This window comes from Triturus cristatus, chromosome 9, assembly GCF_964204655.1.
Source record: "Triturus cristatus chromosome 9, aTriCri1.1, whole genome shotgun sequence".
In the NCBI taxonomy this organism is placed as follows: Eukaryota; Metazoa; Chordata; class Amphibia; order Caudata; family Salamandridae; genus Triturus; species Triturus cristatus.
In genome coordinates, this window is record NC_140592.1 from 1,237,449,651 (window position 1) to 1,237,469,627 (window position 19,977).

General features: G+C 45.5%; 1 protein-coding gene across 2 annotated transcripts in view; it reads right to left on the reverse strand.

The window, feature by feature from the left end:
• CDIN1 (CDAN1 interacting nuclease 1) overlaps positions 1–19,977 on the reverse strand; it is a 670,496-nt gene that overhangs the window by 260,628 nt on the left and 389,891 nt on the right. For both annotated transcript variants that reach the window (XM_085627342.1, XM_085627343.1), the window contains exons 10-11: positions 12,940–13,005; positions 8,302–8,407 (exon numbers count right to left, since the gene is read on the reverse strand). In XM_085627342.1, coding sequence (XP_085483468.1) covers positions 8,302–8,407; positions 12,940–13,005 — 172 coding nt within the window. The remainder of the gene's footprint in view (positions 1–8,301; positions 8,408–12,939; positions 13,006–19,977) is intronic.

Here is a 19,977-nt window from a genome sequence, read left to right on the forward strand (position 1 = left end):
GATTGGTCAGAGTTAAGCGGATTCGCCAGGCTACCTTGAAGAGGTGATAAAGAGCCCCTGGAGTTGACCAGCTCTGCTGGGAGGGCGGTGTGCTGTTCCATAGGAATGCCAGGCCAGGGGTAGGAGTCGTAAACCATGGTCTTCAAAGAGGAGAGCAGAGGCCAGTGTCATTTACAGCTCTGAACTTACCACCTCAGGCAGATGGTAGGATTAAGGAAGGTATGAGCAGAATCAAGGGGGGGAATCTAAGTAAATTAGCCATCCTAGGGGTGTGTTTAGCAAGCTCTTACCTCCTTGCTGGAAAATCAGCCATTATGGATTTGGAAGATTTGATGCACTCTGGGACAAAATAATGCCACACTCTACAGGATGTGGTCATAACTTTGAGGAGTTATCCTGCACCCATTGGTCAGAAGTTACCTCCTGCATGACCCAGAGAACTTGGAATAAGTATCTGAGAGGTGCAGAGCCCTCCAGATCTGCTGCTTGAAATTTACTGAAGCAAGAAGTGCCCTGCTGAGAAGTTTTGCTGTGCAAAGATTTCTAAGGCCTGACCTCTGAAAACTGCACCATCTGAAACTACAGCCCTGTGGATTATTTTGCTGAAAAATAACTAAAGCGTGGACTCCCTGAAAGCTACAGGTTAAAAGAGCTCAACTGGAACATCACCAACTAAATCTACACCTTGGAGAACCATCAGTGGATTTGTAAGGGTTTTGTAACAGTGGATTGTGGGAACTGATGTCCTCAACTTTCAAGGACCGTCTTGGAGCTTCCAGACCCTTGCAGTAAATTTGCGAGACTTTGGGACCCCTTGAGGAACTTCAGGAAGAAGTTCAAGAAGTTTGGAGAGCTTTGAAAAAAAGCTCCATAGAGGGACCGACTCAACCTGCCCAGCCAAGCCGCCTGCCTTCAACCGCGAGCCGGCCACACAAACCAGGTTTGTCCCGCTAAAAGCTCCATAGCCTCAACTTTCAGAGACTGACCGGGACTAAGAGAAATCTGAAGCCGGTGAACCCTCACCGGATCCAGCTACATGAGGAGCATCGAGAGACCCCGCGAGAAAAAGCTCCAGAAAAGTTTCTAAGTCCGCTCGTAGAAAAGGTGACGGGGAGCAACCGCGAGAGCCAAGGCGCCTGCCTTCCATCCCGTGTTGGCCTGGATTCCTGGGTTGTCCCGCTGAAGCAATCTTGAAATATTTTGTAAGTCCACTCCAGGGAAGTTGACCGGGACCTCGTCACAAATCAAGCCGGCAAACCCTCACCGGATCCGGACTGGCTGGGAGCTTTGAGGACCCTTGGGAAGAAAAGCTCCAGAAAAGTTTCTAAGTGTGAAGGTAGAAACTGAGACCGGGACCTGCCGGGAGCAGTAGCCGCTCGGGGCTCCATCGCGCCTGGCCTGAAACTTTGACTTTGGCCCAGTCTATCGTGAGCAGGTATCACAATATGGTGCTATAATCTTCTAAGTGCTATATTTTATTAAATCTTTGAAAATTCATATCTCCGGTTCCCTACATTGGATTTTTGTCGTTTTGGTGTCATTTTAAAGATAAAAATATTTCCTATTTTTATCAATTGGTGTTTGATTTTTATTATGTGTTGTGTCTTAATTATTTACTGAAATGGTGTTTTTAAATGCTTTACATATCTGTCTTTGAAGTTAAGCTTGTCTGCTCGCAGCCACGTTACCAAAGGTTGAGCATAGGAATAATTTTCTAAGACTTATGCTGAGTCCTATCACGTGTTAGTGGCCTTATTGCCAGTGGCAGACCCACATTTGCCACTACCAAAAACCCACTTTCCTACAGTGAGAAAACTTGTTATATGCTTGCTGTCTCAAGACCGCCACGCCAGCGATCACTGGTCCCTGGCAGCGGTCCACTCACGATCCTACCGGTGCAGTCATAATACGGCAGTCAGACCCTTGGTGCGGCGATCCTCGACCGCCACGCACCTCCACCACGAGTTTGGCGGTCCTATTGCTAGCCAAACTCCTAATTAGGCCCCCTGCCCTTGCTGAATCTATAAAAAGGTTCTTTGATTATATGCCACTGTCATAGCAGAGGTCTGAGCAAGGAACAGTGCTGTTTTCCACAACAGGCTTTTGAGACTCCCTATACATGGGTTCAAAGGAACTTTTCATGAGTTGACCTAATATTGTGCTCCGATCCCATGGTGTCAAGGATGTCTGATCGAAGGAAATGCTCTAAAGACATTTTTAATGAACTCCTTAATCACCCTTCTGGAAACAAGGGAGGCAAGCTGAAGAGCAAAGAGATCTGCATATGGCCAATAGGCTCACCATGATGCATGCCCCAGCCTTCACCGTGACTGCTCAAGCGACTGGAGCACTAGGCGGAAAGGCTGCAGCCAGAAGGGAAGCGGGCCTTCTAAGGGCATATTGGCAAAGGGAGGGTGCTTTTTTTAATTGTTTTCAATGGAACAGTCTTGGAAACATGCAGTTCTTATTATCCAGTTGACAGGACAGTTGGTCATTTTCATTCTAACAGAACAGTCTTATTATTTTCATTAAATCAAAACAGCCAACATGTGTTTTGTTCCTCAAGGGACTTTTTCAAGGCTGCAGAGATTATTATCACGCTTTGAGTATATAACATTCAGAAGGTGAATATGAGGAGAAGTGATCAACACCCAGTTGAGGTTAGCCTTACAAACTTGGGAAGAAACACAATCTTGCATTGTGCAGAGTAATAAGCATGTGAGAATCGACACTCAGTTTGTACAGAGCGAGGATGAGCGACAAGCACCGATAGTAATCGTTCATTCTTCCTTCCCAAAGACAGCGAGGGAAGATATTCTGAAATGGCAGTCTGGGCTGGCAAAGAGTTCACAGTATACACGATTTGCTGAAACACACAGGCAACCTTATTGAACATTCCCTCAGCCACCACTCAAGCAATAAATTCCACATTCTGGAATTAATCTAAACCCCTCTGGAAGAGCTCCAGAAAAGAGCGCCAACGAATGATTCATGATTCGTCTTAAGGTGACAGATCTGACTCTGTTAGTAGACAAGACACGTGCTCCATATCTGTGCAGAAGGCCAGACATAAGCCTCTATGTTTGTTTGGAAGTTAATCGCAAAAGTAACGTCAGGGGTGGTATTCTAGATGAGAACATATAAGTTACTGCAAATAAATGAACAATAGTGAAGTCTTTTGGCTTCTGGAGTAAAGTGGTAAATAACAAAGCAGAGTCTGAGCTGAACCACAGACAAACAAACATATATACACAATAGGAAACAAGCATCAAGATGTCACAACCGGACAAGTGCACACAAGGATGTTTAACATTATCAGATAAAGACATTTTTTTGGGGGGGTGATCAACGGTATGGGTGCTGTACATGTATTTTTGGTCCACTGTCCATTCCATAAGTATTAAAGTGGTAAATAGTTGACCATCGAAGTGGTGCTGCTGTAAAAGTTTGGGTATTATATATAGGAGCAGCACTCATGTACCATACAGGTACGTGAACACAGAGTATGAACTTTTATGTGCTTACCAGGGAAGGTGAGGTGCATATATATTCATTATAGAATGCTAGTCCCGTACATCTTATGTGTATGCATTGGACAATGGATTTGTCATCTATGGCTGTACTGGCGAGAAGGAGCTTAAGGGGACCTAGTGGCAGAGGTAATTAGATGAAAATGTGAGCTGATACTCACTGCAGTCCTATTAGTAGAAAGAGTCACTCAAAGTAGCTGGCTAGGTGTAAATTAAATGAAGTTTCCCGTCTGTGATGGAATCAAACACACATCTTACCTTCGGTGATGGTCTTTTGGGCGGATACTTTATCTAACCGCACATTTATCATATTCCCCAAGCACCAGACTGGATCGGGAAGCTTTTCATGGCAGTGCTCCTGTGCGTCGCTAGGTGGCGCCACGCAGGCTTCATTCCACCCCCGGAAGTGACAGAGTGGAGCAGCATATAAGCGCCACACGGCACCAGTTTCATGCTTGACTTTCGACGCGCCCTCGGAAACGGAGCACAACACAGTTGCCAGTACCAGTGTGCAGATCTCTAATTTGGGAACTTTTTAGGTGATATAAAGAGACCACTCCACGGCATGTGGAGAGCGGTGAGGAATTTGCAGGTAGACACGAGCATCCAACAGAAAGAGGCGCCGGTGCAGTAGGGGGAGGCTAGTATCCCGACCTCTGCGGAAGGGCAGCGACTACCACCTTCACCTTCGTAAACACCCAAGCGGCTTCTTCCAAACAAGGAACTAGCGAAAACCACTCCCACTCCCCACTGATAAGGCTGGTGGACCTCTTCCATGGGTAGCTCTTTTAGCCCTTCCCAGACAGTCTGTGGTGTCTAGCCCCAAAGGGATGATGAATTTGGCACCCTCCGAACATTCTGAATGGTTTGGGCTGGGACCGCCGGTAAAATCTCACCGACCATGTCCCAAAGTGTGTGGGTATACGGCTGAGTAGACAGCTTACATTACCCAATTTAGAACAAGGCTAGGTGAGGAGAAAATTTGTTTACCAAAGGTATAGACATGTTTTGACTTCCTGTCAGGAGGAGTGGTTGGGAAGACATTAGGGTTTACTCTACTGGTGGGCGTCTCTATTACCAAGCTTTCAGGGGCTTGGAGATTGGTTAAAAAATCTGGGTCACCTGGAGTTGAGAATCTGGGTGAGAGGAGTGGTGCAGCGGTCTGAGTGGCTGCCTTCGAAGCGTGAGGTTCACGGTTTGATCCACAGAGCCAGCTCTGCTAAGCACTCCGGGCAATAGCTCACTTAATCTCACCGACAGCCCCCAGCACCTTGAGACCCTTATGGGTGATTAGTTTGCGCTAAACAAATACCAGATTATGGAATAGGTCTATAGCATCAGGCAACTTTCAGTTGACTGTGGGTCCATGCACGGTTTAGCCAAAGTGTCCAACAGTGTGTCACGGAGGACAAAAGAGCAATAGAGGTTCAGTCGGTACTTGGCCAGGTTGCAGGACAGCATATTCATTTTTACTAGGGGTGGGCGGAATTTTGCGAAATTAACTTTAGCAAATTATCGCGAAAATGTTTAAAATTATCGCAAACAAGCGGAAATATCGCGAAGATGCGGAAGTTTTTTTCCCGCATGTTCGCGAGATTTTCTGCATGGTTGCGGGTCGCCAACTTACCCATGTGGTTGCTTGCGGGCGCGGCCATCTTGTTTTGAGTTGTCTCGCGGTGCATGATCACGAGAAGAAAGACGGGATCGCACAACGCATGACGTCACTGCGGGCGCGATCTGTCGCGAGACAGCGCAAATGGCTAAAAACAATACAATACAAGAAAACTTGTCGGCGAACGCAGGGATTCAGATAAGGCGATCGCGCGCGCGCGAGAATGTATTATTTTACAGCGCGAGCAAGAAACAAATTATCGCCAAGCTGCGGAAACCGGAAATTTTGACATTTTCGCGCTCTACGCGGAACGAGAAAATGTCAAATTATCGCAATTTCCGCGAACGGAACTACATTTTCGCCCGGGCCTAATTTTTACCCCCATGGTGTGGAGGCAAAGGTCAAGGAGGTCAGCAGCCCTCCTAATCACAGTGACCAAAGATGTACTTTCTTCTGTTGTCAGACCAGGGGGCTAGCAAACCAGTATCAGGTGAGGTGTCCAACCCACTTGCATCCTACTAGCCCATGTACCAGCTGTCCTCATAGGGAGATGCAAACGTTTCCCTATCCCCACCAATGTCATTTCTTTATGGCTGGCTATGGTCTGAGTTCCAGCTCAAAAACGTGAGTAGTGTCCATGCATGACTGCGCGGGAGCAGAATCATGTATGAGTGTGATGGATTCAACACTGGTTGCGGAACATCAAAATCTGGACATACTCTTGAACGCGATAAAGCCTGATCGCAGTTGGATACCACAGTGAGTTGCGGCTCCATCTCCGACACCAGTGGCATTGGAGCTCGAGGGCCCACTGCATATTTTGCCAGTAGGCCCAAAGCCAGTCCTGACACAAGTACAGAACCCGAAATGGGTTCAAGGGACACTGACGGCGCCGAGGGCGATCCCACTGGCGGTTATGAATCTGGAGGCCTATGCAGGTCCTTGGGGCCTGAAGGAACGCCAGAGGAAGCCAGAAGTATGTCAAAGAATTGCAGAATGGCCTGAAAGGCTTAGACTTGCTGTGACATCGCTGATGACCAGGGAACTCGGGGTACTCCAGGACTGAATCTGCTCCTCAGTGGACCAGTGACACCATTCGGCCATCTCTGGAGAACAAAAATTGTCAGGAAAGGGCAGAGTCCCACATGGACTTATTTTGTGTTTTCTTTGACCTACTCAAAACCTTCAACCTCAAAGAAGATTGTCTGTGGAAATGACTTCAGAAGCTGGGTGGAGCTGGTCCGTGCTCTCTCCTTCCTCTAGTGGTGGGACCAGTGTGGAGACTGCCAGTGCTTCGCCACGAACAGCTTTACGTTCTCAAATACTTTAAGATTTAGCTAGGCACAGTCGTCACAGCCTTTTAAGACTTGTGTCGAACCTGGGCATCAAAAGCCCACCTCATATGGATCTTTCACAGACATCTGTTTGCGAAGGTCCTTGCAAGACTTAAACCCTGTCGTTTTAGGGGTAACATGCCCTTTCAGAGTGAAGAACGAAGGAGCAGAACTCTGGATCCACATCCGAACGCACTGAAAGAAACTGACAGAGTGCATGAGTGGTACTTATATGGTGCTCCGTGTGTCATCCCCGACACAGAACGGCGTGGATGCAAAGTCGCATGACGACACCTACCTGCATGCAGGAGCTCTGCTTTCGAGTGTCTGGATCCAGTCTGGTGCCAGGGGATATTCACAAGGTTTGGAATTTGTGCTTAGAAGTATCCATCAGTTATATTTTATGTACATCAGCTGTTGGTTAATAACTCGCTTCTATCCTTTCCACAGTTACAAGAGAAATTTAACCTTCCCGACTCTTGTATTCATCAATACAACACATTATCTCCTGTTCTCTAAACCTTTCTACAAAACTTTAATTCCAACTCTACTCCTATTTCTTTTACTCCTGTTACACCCCTATTTCAAACTCCCCTTGATCCAACTCCAAGTGCTTCTTTTATATATAAAACCTTATCCTCACCTGCTAACACTCAGAGTAAATCTCCTATCGAATTACTTTGGGAACAAGACTTATCTAAATCACTCTCTGTTCATCAATGGGACCGAATGTGGCAAAAAATCTTCAAAACCTCTAAAGCTGCCAATATTACACAATCCCTATATTTTATTTATAACAGAGTTGTAATTACTCCCTTTTTTCTACACAAAATTGACCATTCTCTCTCCATTATGTTGGCCATGTCTCTCTTCTGAAGGCTCGCTGATGCATTTACTTGCCCCAAGGTGTAGGACTTCTGGAAAGCTATTTGGTCGAAATGTTTATAGATTTTTAATTGTGATGTACCATTTGCTATTCACAATATCTTTTTAGGTACCATATCTACGGATTTCGATCACCCCCTCTCAAAACTGTTCTATTTGACCTCTTTATTGCTATTGCCTTTAAAGTTATATTAACTTGTCGGGATGATAACTCTAAAATATCCTTTTTTTATGGTGGAATTTGATTTGTGATGAACATAGAATTGCTTCTGTCTCCCACTCTTCTATTTATTTAAAGATTAAGTCGGACTTACTATGGTTACCTTTTACTTCATTTCTATCCTCACGCTCTTCTTTCTTATAACACCCATTTTTACTTGACTCATTTAACCCTCCCTTCTTTTTCTCTCTTTTCCCCTCTTTCTTCTCTTCTTTCCCTCTCCTCTATTCTTCCCTCTATCTCTTTTATATATCAAATTATTCAAATATAACATTTTCTCTAATGGAACACACTCCTTTATTACGATAATATAATTTCTCCTTACCCTTATTTCGCCTCTACTCTTACATATCTCTTTCTTATTATAATAGTTGCTAATATTATGTATTACTCTTAGCCCAAAATACTTATGTGATGTTCTAATTCTGTGTTCATTCTCTCAATAAAAAAATAAAAATAAAAGAAGTATCCATCAGTAATAACCAATGACCAAAGAGATGCAGCATTGACACAAACAAGTAAGATGCTGACCCCAATGGAAGTTCATCAGAGACTAGAGGCAGAACTACTCATGCATCTGCGACAATAAGGATCTCCCTCTACTGCCCAATCTTCCGCGCTTTGCATAGCCTCCAAATATGCTTTTTGTGTCTAGTCGCAGGACGGCTGCACATGGAAGAGCTGGCAAGTGCAGGACACCAAAGGCAGGCAGCACCTTACCTGTTCCAGTAACTCCAGAACTGGTCCTGGAGGTAGGCCCGATGACTGGCCTCGTCACCGAAGGAGGCTTTGCTTTCGATCCAGTGGATGACGTGGCCTTCCACAGCTGGAAAACAAAGAGCGACTCAGATAAGTGCATCACCTCCTGGATCATTCGCCCTTCACAGGGCTTCTTTCAAGTGTCACCCCACAACTTCCGGGAATCCCAGAATGCCCAAGTACCCCATCCGCTCTAGCAAGCATCACATGGAATCTTCAGTCTCAATGCTGTTGATCATGACTTCCAGGTCAGTAGCTGTGCAGATTGACAGGTAGGTGAGTTTAAAAAATGCATTCAGTTTCCTAATGAAGCTCAAGAATTTCCAAATGGGCACCTGTGTTTGCTCTGGGGTGTATTCTTTCCAGATAAGGGTGATGCTATATTACATATGGCTGCCTTAACTCGCTATAACCCACCTGGCATCTAGGTGTGAGTGAACATTCATCAGATTAAATATAGGAATATACTGGAAGTAGCTTCATTTTTTACACAAAACCCCAAATGAACATGAATAAACTAAGATAAAAGATGAAAAAAATGAACATGGAAAAAGGCAGCCGAAAACATAAAAATATGAATATCATATAAGCTGATCTCAAAAATAGAAGACACAGTGACAATAGGCCTGTCCAACAACCTCCACAGAGTTGCCCTGCACCCCCAGAACACAGCAGAGACATGTCAGGCATGGAGGTCATCTAGGGGTCACCAAGGATCGCACCCGTGACCCCTGGCTTACCCCATGGGACCCCTGGCCATGGAGGTGGCACAATCCCAAAGCCAGGGGCATTGAATCTCTGCCCTCCCTGGTTTTTGGATTATACTAATAGTGAATAATAACAGTCTATTAGTCACCATTAGTGAGATAAAGATGGAGCACAGTGGGAGCGGGAATCAGACTTTCGCTGGAGACTGAAGTAAGTAACAAAAGGATTTTAAGTGTAGGATGTGTGTGCTTGTGAGTGAGCGCATATTTGGGAGAGAGAAGTTGTGTGTGCGCGATCATGCGTGTCTGCTGTCGTGTGTAAGAATGTGTGTGACAACGTGAGTGAGTCAATGACAGGTACTGAGTGAGAGCTAGTGAGGTAGAGTGCTAGTAAGTGAGTATGAATAAGACAGAGTGAGTGAGACTTAGTGAGAGTAACAGTGTCTGCAAATGTAAGACTGTATAAGTGTGAGGGAGTGTTGGAGAGTAATAATGACGGAGTGAAAAGAAGTGGGTGAGTGAGCATAACAGAGAGAATGAAGGAGTCAAAGTAAGTGAGAATTAGTGAGAGTAAGCATGAGTGAGTGACAGTAAGAGTGAATGTGAGTGAGAGTGAGTGAGAATAAGTGAGACTGAGTGAGAGTGAGTGCTAGTGCAACTGAGTGAGTGCGAAAGTAAGAGTGAGTAAGAATGATTGTAAGTGCGAATGAGGGAGAATGAGTGAATGAGAATAGGAGTGAATGCAGGAAAGTGAGTGAGAATGAATGAATGCAAGTGAGTGAGAATAAATGAGTGTGAATGAGTATGAGTGAATGTAAGTGAGCGTGAGTGATAATGTGTCATACTTGCAAGTCTGCTTTTGGCCCAGACCTACTGAAGGCAATTCAAGCCTTGTAGAGGCACCCATGACAAAGTACTGGCAACAGCATACTGGTGGTAATTACTGGCATAATGGGCACCCATGGTGCTGTGCTGATACTGTCATATTAGAGGTCCTTCTTGGCATAGAGGGCATCCACGGCACAGTGGTGGCGCTAGCGCATTGGAGGTGATTCTTGGCACAAAGGAGGTCAACGGCAATATATGGGAGGCAGGCGACCAGGACAAAATGCCGGCCTTGACTTACTGAAGTCATTTTTGACATAAGGACCACCCATTAATGGCAATATTCTCGCATACTTTATGTAATTTTTGGCATCCATAGCACATTTTGAAAAAAAGGTTTCCTTGGCTAGTGATGTTTAATGAGTCTTTTCAGAAGCTAAGGCGCTTTAGCAAATTTATGTGAAAATTATGCTTCAAAATGCACTATTTTAAACAATTTTCTGGAGGGAAGAACGTCCTATAAGTCCCTCAAGAAAAGGTCCGACTCGCATGCTTTGCTCTCTAGCTGCAATCAGGGCAGTATTATGCCCCAGCACTTTCAAAGACCCCAATATAGGGGGCCTCTGAAACAGACATCTGTCTGAGCTGAATTGTTATATTAATCCTGCAGTCATTATGGAACTTCAGCTATGTCAAAGATTATGATGTCATCCTTGTGACATGCCTTTCTGATAAGAATCAGAGTAAAAGGTCTTATGATGTCACTTCCTGTGATGTCATTCAAATCAAGTGATGTCACTTCCGCTACTCCTGGAATTTTGGTAAATCAAAATCCATGTCGTCAGGCTCCATCACGTGCACAAAACGGCACCGAAGCCATATAGCTGGTTAAGCGCTGGCACCGGAACAGCAAATCCATAGACTAACAAACCTACAAACCAAACAGGTTAATGTTTTGTCAGAAAACACAGTATATATTAAACACAAACTTTCACACTGCCATATGCACAACACACCAGCAAAGGGACCCACAAAATGTCATGAGGGTTGCTACCGAAAATGAGCAAAACCAGTTTGAAAATATTTTCAGTCTAATTTTGCTAATTTTTCAAATAGCTCAGACTGGATATCACTCTCTTTGAGTCCACTAGGGCTAAACACACTTGAAAGCTCGGTTCTGATACTGTGAAGGGGTTTATGTACATATGGGACCATAAGAAGGTTTTTTTCACCTCCCATATAGCTGGCAAATCTCTGAGACTTCAATTGCATAACCTAGTGCCCTCACAACTATTCAGGACAAGTTAATTTAAACAGAACACACATGCACAACACCACCTCAAGGAGCGGTTTTATTTTGTCGTGATTTTATAAAACTCTCCCGTTGGGGAGCTTCTAGGCCCGTGCGATTAAAAGAACAAACAAACCACTGCCTGTAGCGTTTGTCGAGAATTAGACTATGTGTCGAAGCGTGAAGGTGGAATGTGTGAATGTGCTCCTTGTGAAAGAGTCAGTCACAGTAAAGTTAGCTAACGGGTGAAGTGGGCGGACGCACTAACCCATGCTGTATGCTGTAGAGGGAAGAAGAACAAGCATTGGCATAGCCAATAGGTCTCGCCTTTGGGACCTTACAAGTGTTTAGCTATGCAACAGTTGCATAACTAAATACTTATAAGGTCCCAAAAGCGAGACCTATTGGCTATGCCAAGCGGCCGTGAAAGTGATCTCGATCAAACATCAAAGCAAAGTAATCACGGTCAAGCGCGGTGCGCGCGCCCGTGCCCATGCACTGTAGATCTCGGCTGGCCTAGTAGCACCTTTTGGAGCCCTCTCAATAAGTCTCGCCAGACCAGCGCATGCGCTGGGTCAGGCGAGACCTAAAAACGTAAAGGACAACAACAGACCAATGGATGACTGGAGCCGGCTGAAATTCCCTGTATGTAACTATATTACTTATATAAATCTAATCAAAAGGTCTTGGCTAATGACCACACCTAAAAAAATAAAAAAATAAATAAAGAAGAACTGGACACCGTCCGCCTGCTCCCCACCCTGCCCTCTCAGGCGCCCTTGTTGGGACAGCAGTAGCGCTCAGAGGCCCGTGTTCCTTCAATGTTAATGATCCTTGTTGAATGTGCACATGTACCATGGAAGGACACAGAAGCATCCATGTCTATCCACACACAGGCCCTATGGCTCATTCATGCATTTACTCCCAGGCATTTCATGTTTCAGGTGCAGCGGGCGCCAAACATCTTGGCATTTGCTCAATTGTCTCTTGCTTTAGTTACTCATTTTGCATCCTTATGTTCAGGCAGCTACATAACGCTTGGGATTTTAAAGTGTTTATATTCACTCTTCATATTCCAGTTCTTAAGATAATTGTCTGTAAATGCACTTTAACTTTTTTTTACATTTATTTTGCTTACACCAAATGTTCTCAAAAGGCTCATTTGTCTACACGTCTTTTTTTCCTGAAATTGTTTTAGTTGTTTGTATTTTTATCAGTAACAAGGTTTTTTTTTTTTTTTAAAGAAGGGAAACCCTATGTCTGCCTCAGAATGCGGCCGAGGACGGGCACTCGCTGGGTTTGGAAGCTGGTGCCGCGGGAGAAACTCTGCAGCTATGGAAGCAAAGAAGGTGGCCTGCATCACGCGGGATACTGAGCACTAGACCCCCCCGCCCCCCCAGCTCAGCCCCAACTATCCCCCCCGACACCACCGCACCACCTCCAGGATAGACTGGCCAACAACCAGCCCTGTCGCTATTTACGGAAGATAAGGTGATGCCTTAGGACAAAAGACTGAAGTTTAATTCCTAGCTTCTCTGAACAATACATTGTGTGATCCTGGGTAATGGCTGTCACTGAGCGCCTCCAGATCCCTCAACTGGCATACCTCAGCAATTAAAAATAGGCTCACTCCTAGAAGTAAGAATAGTATTTTTTTTAGAGAGCATTTACATGTGTAGGTGATCTAACCACTGATGTCACAAAAACTCAACATTTGCGAGAAATAAAATAACAGAACATTCTTAATGAACAAGTCTGAACAACCGGAGAACTTACCAACAGGCACTTCCAGGATGATATCCGGGGTTTTGTCATACCCCTTGGCCCTCAGCTGGTCTTCTTCTGCCGAGAGAAAAGAACAGATTGGTGTCAGCACAGACACTACATGCATGTGTTTCATAAGCATCATTCGTAAACATGTATTAACACACAGCACCGCACACAGCAGCTTCGCCGCCATGTCAGGGGCAGGCACATGCACTGGCAAGACGGGCCGAGCACACGGTACCTTTCAGGGGTACTGAAGGGGAAAATCAAAGGTGCGGGGCGTGGACTTCTAGATTCAAGGATGGATTAAGTAACTGTGACACTGCGAGGAGATGCGAACTCTACACTAGCATAACATTGTCATCCTAGTCAGACTTCCATACACTGCACTGTACTGTACCACATCACACAGACAGGCCTTACATGCACTGCACAGCCCCACATCACACAGATAGGCCTTGCGTGCACTGCCCCACATCACACAGACAAGCCTTGCATGTGCTGCAGTGTCCCACATCACACAGACAGGCCTAGCATGCACCGCATTGTCCCACATCACACGGACAGGTCTTGCATGCACTGGCTCACATCACACAGACAGGCCTTGCATGCACTGGCTCACATCACACAGACAGGCCTAGCATGCACCACACTGCCCCACATCACACAGACAGGCCTTGCATGCACTGTCCCACATCACACAGACAGGCCTTGCATGCACTGGCTCACATCACACAGACAGGCCTAGCATGCACCACACTGCCCCACATCACACAGACAGGCCTTGCATGCACTGTCCCACATCACACGGACAGGTCTTGCATGCACTGTCCCACATGAGACAGACATTCCCTCCACGCACTGCACTGCCCCACATCACACAGACAGGCCTTGTATGTATGGCACTGCCTCACATCACACAGACAGGCCTTGCATGCACTGTCTCACATCACACAGACAGGCCTTGCATGCACTGTCTCACATCACACAGACAGGCCTTGCATGCACTGTCTCACATCACACAGACAAGCCTTGCATGTGCTGCAGTGTCTCACATCACACAGACAGGCCTTGCATGCACTGTCTCACATCACACAGACAGGCCTTACATGCACTGCACAGCCCCACATCACACAGATAGGCCTTGCGTGCACTGCCCCACATCACACAGACAAGCCTTGCATGTGCTGCAGTGTCCCACATCACACAGACAGGCCTAGCATGCACCGCATTGTCCCACATCACACGGACAGGTCTTGCATGCACTGGCTCACATCACACAGACAGGCCTTGCATGCACTGGCTCACATCACACAGACAGGCCTAGCATGCACCACACTGCCCCACATCACACAGACAGGCCTTGCATGCACTGTCCCACATCACACGGACAGGTCTTGCATGCACTGTCCCACATGAGACAGACATGCCCTCCACGCACTGCACTGCCCCACATCACACAGACAGGCCTTGTATGTATGGCACTGCCCCACATCACACAGACAGGCCTTGCATGCACTGTCTCACATCACACAGACAGGCCTTGCATGCACTGTCTCACATCACACAGACAGGCCTTGCATGCACTGTCTCACATCACACAGACAGGCCTTGCATGCACTGTCTCACATCACACAGACAAGCCTTGCATGTGCTGCAGTGTCTCACATCACACAGACAGGCCTTGCATGCACCGCACTGTCCCACATCACACAGACAGGCCTTGCATGCACTGTCTCACATCACACAGACAGGCCTTGCATGCACTGTCCCACATCACACAGACAGGCCTTGCATGCACTGTCTCACATCACACAGACAGGCCTTGTATGCACTGGCTCACATCACACAGACAGGCCTAGCATGCACCGCATTGTCCCACATCACACAGACAGGCCTTGCATGCACCGCATTGTCCCACATCACACAGACAAGCCTTGCATGCATTGCACTGCACTGTCCCACCTCACACAGAGAGGCCTTGCATGTGTTGCAGTGTCCCACATCACACAGACAGGCCTTGCAGGCATTGCCCCACATCACACAGACAGGCCTTGCATGCACTGCCCCACATCACACAGACAGGCCTTGTATGCACTGCCCCACATCACACAGAGAGGCCTTGTATGCACTGCCCCACATCACACAGAGAGGCCTTGCAGGCATGCACTGTCCCACATGAGATAGACAGCCCGTGCTGCACTTTCCAAAACCACACAGACAGCTTGGTTGAACACAAGACCCTGGAGTTGTCTCAAGGAGCCAGACTGCTCTTCTTCACAGGACCGAGCACTGATTAACAGGCAGTGAGGTAATGGAAGATCAAATCCTACTCGAAGACAGTAAGTGGGAAAGAAAGTCAACTTATTAGGCATAATACACGATTTAAGTAAAATTATGTGGCATACAATGTTATCCACGTAGCTTAATATTTGAACACATTGGTTTTTTACAGTAAAGGGCGCAAAAGGGTAGATATGCAACATGTCGTCCGTCTTCCACTTAAGCCCATCACCAGCGTTTTATTCGGTGTTCCTTCATCCTGCCTGAAAAAAACAAATACTGCTCCACTCAGCAGAAAACAAGCCCACGTGTACATACTCCTTGTAGTAAAATGTGTGCTATTCTGCTTCACACACGCCCCGGGAAATACCTCTTAAACAGTCCTTCAGAAAAATATTGTACAGTACATATTTATTACACAATTGTCTCACAAGAAGGCACGTTAAGGTTCAAGAGATGCAAAGTATGTAGTGTTCAGCTAAACTGAAAGTGCCCTTGTTAATTAACTGACTCTTTCAGGCCGTGCTTAATGTGTAAAAAAAAAACATAAGTGCCAGAGCTCTGTCAGGAGGCCACTGCAGCTTGCACCACCCATTGCCGCTGCCAGCGCCACCAGTGATAGTAACAACACAACTACTAACCATCACACTCCTACAGGTGCGAGAATTCGGACAATTTCAGTCCTCAAAAGCTATGAGGAAGGGTCGGGTGGTCCTTTTTAATGTATATTGAATTAATGATTAACTGTTGCTGTGGTCGCCCCTAAATTAGCCATACAGCGCCACCTAGTGGCAGACTGTCACAATAGCTGGTGTTGACAATTAGGTGCAGGTGCCGAGCACTGGAAACCACCGGCTCAAATTAAGCACTGCTTTCAGGGCACTGCAAGGGGAAAAAACATTTGCACATGAGTGAAGTCAAAAAGACGTTCTTACCAAAGAACCACCAATGCCTTTTAATTTGTTTATATTTAAAGATATACAGCTCTCATTCCTGCAAAAAGGAAGTAACCTTCCTCACACATCCATTTAAAGGGGATGTTAACACAACATGGATTAAATGATCTCGTTTTTAATGCCCGAATACAGCAATCAAGCATTGAAAGGTCACTAGTTGAATTTGAATTTGAATTTATATAGCTTTATTCGATTTATCTAAAAATCATAAAAGCATACAGATACAATTTATGCAGACAGTTAAAAAACATTTTCCATATAAACAAATTACCAAAATGGATAAAAAACATTACTCGCAAGAGTTAAAAAAAAGTACAACAGTGATTTGAATTAATCAGTCAAGGTTGACATGTGTTAGTTAACTCATAGAGTTTCTAAATTTCATCACAGACATTAAAAAGCGAGAAACAACCCAAATAACATCCACATCTTCTAAAAGCAAAATTTTTAAGTATGCCGATTTACATGTTCTTATCCCCCAGCGTTTAAGAAGGGGTAAGAGGAATAATTTCCTCGGACTGGTGTACAAATTACAAAAGAACATGATGTGAATGTTACTTTGTGTGGAATGGTCATCGCATGGACATATTAATTTCAATGAGGCCCAGTCATTCTGTTTCGGGAAAGCAACCAAGCGGAAGAAATTCCCTAGGCACAGCCTAGTTAGGAGCATGCGGGCATAGGGTGCCTTTTCAGTTCCAAGATAAAATTGTAGGCCTTCAGTGGGGGTAATTTGCTGATAGTTCAGGGTTGTGCCTTTGAGTTTCTCGGTATCCCATCTAGCGCTCTCTAGGTGTGTAGATAATAGCTTTTTGAGGGCCGGTCTAGTCAAGGTTTGTAGGGTCTCTGGCTCGTTGTAAAATTCAGGGTGTCCAATGTTAGTAAACATCGCTTGTACGTGTCGCAGCCACTTAATTTTTGCAACACCGTCCAAACCCATGCAGTCTTCTATGAGATTTCTATTCAGATAGCACTCCTCTGTGGTCCAGATCTTATACCAAAGCAGACAAGGTGATATTTTTATAATGTCGCTGAGGTATTTGACGCCGGTCTCAATGTGAGTCATAAAAGTCGACGTGGTTTTGGGCACACCTAGTAAGTAACAAATGAAGATGTTCTCACAGGTTTGTAATACAGACACATTCTCAAAACCCCAGAGACCTGCGCCATATGTGGCCGTTGCTATACACTTTGCGCGGTAGACCTGTAGCATTTCTTGAATGGGTTTACCCCCAATTTTAGCTGCAAAGGTTCTTAAAGCACCTATGGCACGGCTAAAGGCGAGTTTCCTAGCTGACACTGCGTGTTTCCACCTTCCCCACCTGTCAAACACAATGCCCAAATAGCAAAAGGTGTCAGTAATAGCAATCTTTTGCTGATCTAAGTATATTGAGCATGATGGTCTATTGTTCTTTTGAGAGCAGGGCATGGAGAAAGTTTTGGAAATATTCACCTTTAAATTTCTTTTATGCATGTAGGATGAAAATTCATTTACTGCTCTCTGCAAACCTATTTTTGTCCTAGACATGATTGCCGCGTCGTCAGCATATAAAAGGATGGGTACAGGGCTACCCTTAACAGCCGGATAATCGCTTGCCAATGTTATTAAGCTTTCCGCGATAGAATTTATGTAAAATGAGAAGAGCAAGGGCGCAAGTATGCATCCTTGCCTCACCCCTCTGTTTATAGCAAATTTTTGTGAGCATTGCCCCTGGGTCCCAAATCTTACTCTGGCCCCCGCTTCTCTATATAATTCTTTAATAAATATAAGGATAGCTGTGTCCACCCCGATATCTTCCAGTGTCGACCAGAGCATCGCATGATCCACACAATCAAATGCGGAGCTGAGGTCGACAAAGGTGACAAATAGATCCCCTTTTTTGGCCTGTGTATATTTGGAGACTAATAGGGACAAATTTAAAGATTGCTCCAATGTCCCTAGTCTCTTTCGAAACCCATATTGGAACTCCGAGATAACCTTCTTCTCTTTTTCCCAGTATTGTATCCTCTTGAGGACGATCCTGCCAGCGACTTTCATGAGACCGTCCAATAACGATATAGGACGGTAACAAGCAGGGTCGTCCCTATTTCCTTTTTTAAAAATGGGGACTACAATTGCATCCGACCAGGTGGTGATAAAACCGCATTTATTTCCCATGTTAAGTACGTTGGTTAACAAGGGAACCCAGAAGTCCGGTTCTGATTTATAGAGGTCCACTGGGGTGTGGTCAGGGCCGGGAGCTTTGCCTAAGGGACTTTCTCTAAGGGCATCTTCCACTTCTAGTGTGGTGAATACCAGTTCAATAGGGTAGGGAGGAGCTGGGGAAACAGTAAGATTGCTATCCTGGGTGATGCCATCTGGTGGTAAATTCACATTGCCTGGGTTCGAGGCATTACCCTGTATGTTGCTGGAATAGAGGTTACCAAAGTGTTCTGCCCAGAGCTCAGCCGTTATGGCCACTTCTACAGAGTTATCTCTGTCTTTTAAGTTATAAACAGACCTTATAACTTTCCAAAAGGCATTACTGTCCTTATTCCCAGCAGCTTCCCCCAGGGCTTCCCAGGCCTCTTGCTTCAATTTCGCCCTCCGCTGTTTAATTGCCAGCTTATAATCATGTCTCGCTCGACGAATTTGAACTCTATCTTTAGGGTCGGCAGACAAAGCTTTCTTTAAGGTTTTCAATGTTGATGTACATCTAGAGTCAAACCAGCCCCGAGTATGCCTCCCCTGGTCTTTGGAGTTCCTAGTCAGTGCATTTTTTATGTGGCACTGAATATTGGAAAAAGCTACCATGATGCTCTTTGGATCAGTATCTTCCTCTAAGCAGGCAAGTACATCCGTGGAGCAGGAGGATAAAAAGTTTTGAAAAAAAGATGTTGCATTTATTTTCTCCCATTTAATTACATACCCGTTGGTCTTAGATAGGGTAACCTCAAATGGATATAAAGCCCTACTAGGTTCCTTTACTTTGCCCTCCATGAGATTTACCCCGAAGATAATAGGGTAATGATCGCTCGTGGGGTCATCACCCGTTTCCCAGAATGTTATAAAATCAGGATAGGTGGGTGATATCAAGGCGAAATCAATTGTAGATTTACAACCTCTTCCATGGTACGTTGGGGCAAAGGGAACCGGGGGCGAGCATACCTGGTTAATAAAGGTGAGGTCAAAGGTAAATATAACATTGTTAAGGAGAGACCCCATATTGGTGTGGGAAAAGTGCAGGGGCCCGTCCTCCCCGGGATCTGCAAGGCCGCACAAACCTAACTCAGAAGACGGACAGACGGGGCAATTGAAGTCACCCACCCACAGCACTATGAGATCCCCCAAGGCTTGATCTCTCAACTTGTGAATGTGATGGATCATAACGTTCAAAGTTGGTTCCACCTCACCAATTAGTAAATTATTATAAAAATTCACAAGAATCACCTTTTGCGAAGTGCCCCATTTAAATGATATAATTTGGAAGTACTGATTAGATTGAAAGTCGTAAACTTTTACGTCCCCTACATTGGATATATATGTACACAAACCCCCCTTGTTGCGACCCTTGGCTGATGGCGCCGCTGGGGTATGCAAGGTTCGATAGCCCAACATATGCGCTTCCTCTATAAGCCAAGTTTCTTGTAGGCATAGGATGCCATACTTCTGCACAATCTCCAACCAAGGCTTGTGGGTGATCTTACTATCGAGGCCTGCGACATTCCAAGAAAGGAGAGAATGCATTGAATTACTAATTTCCTGTGGATGACGGCCCGCGTTCCCAGTAATGCCTATCCGAGCTTGCAGATGTACAGAGTCTGCCGG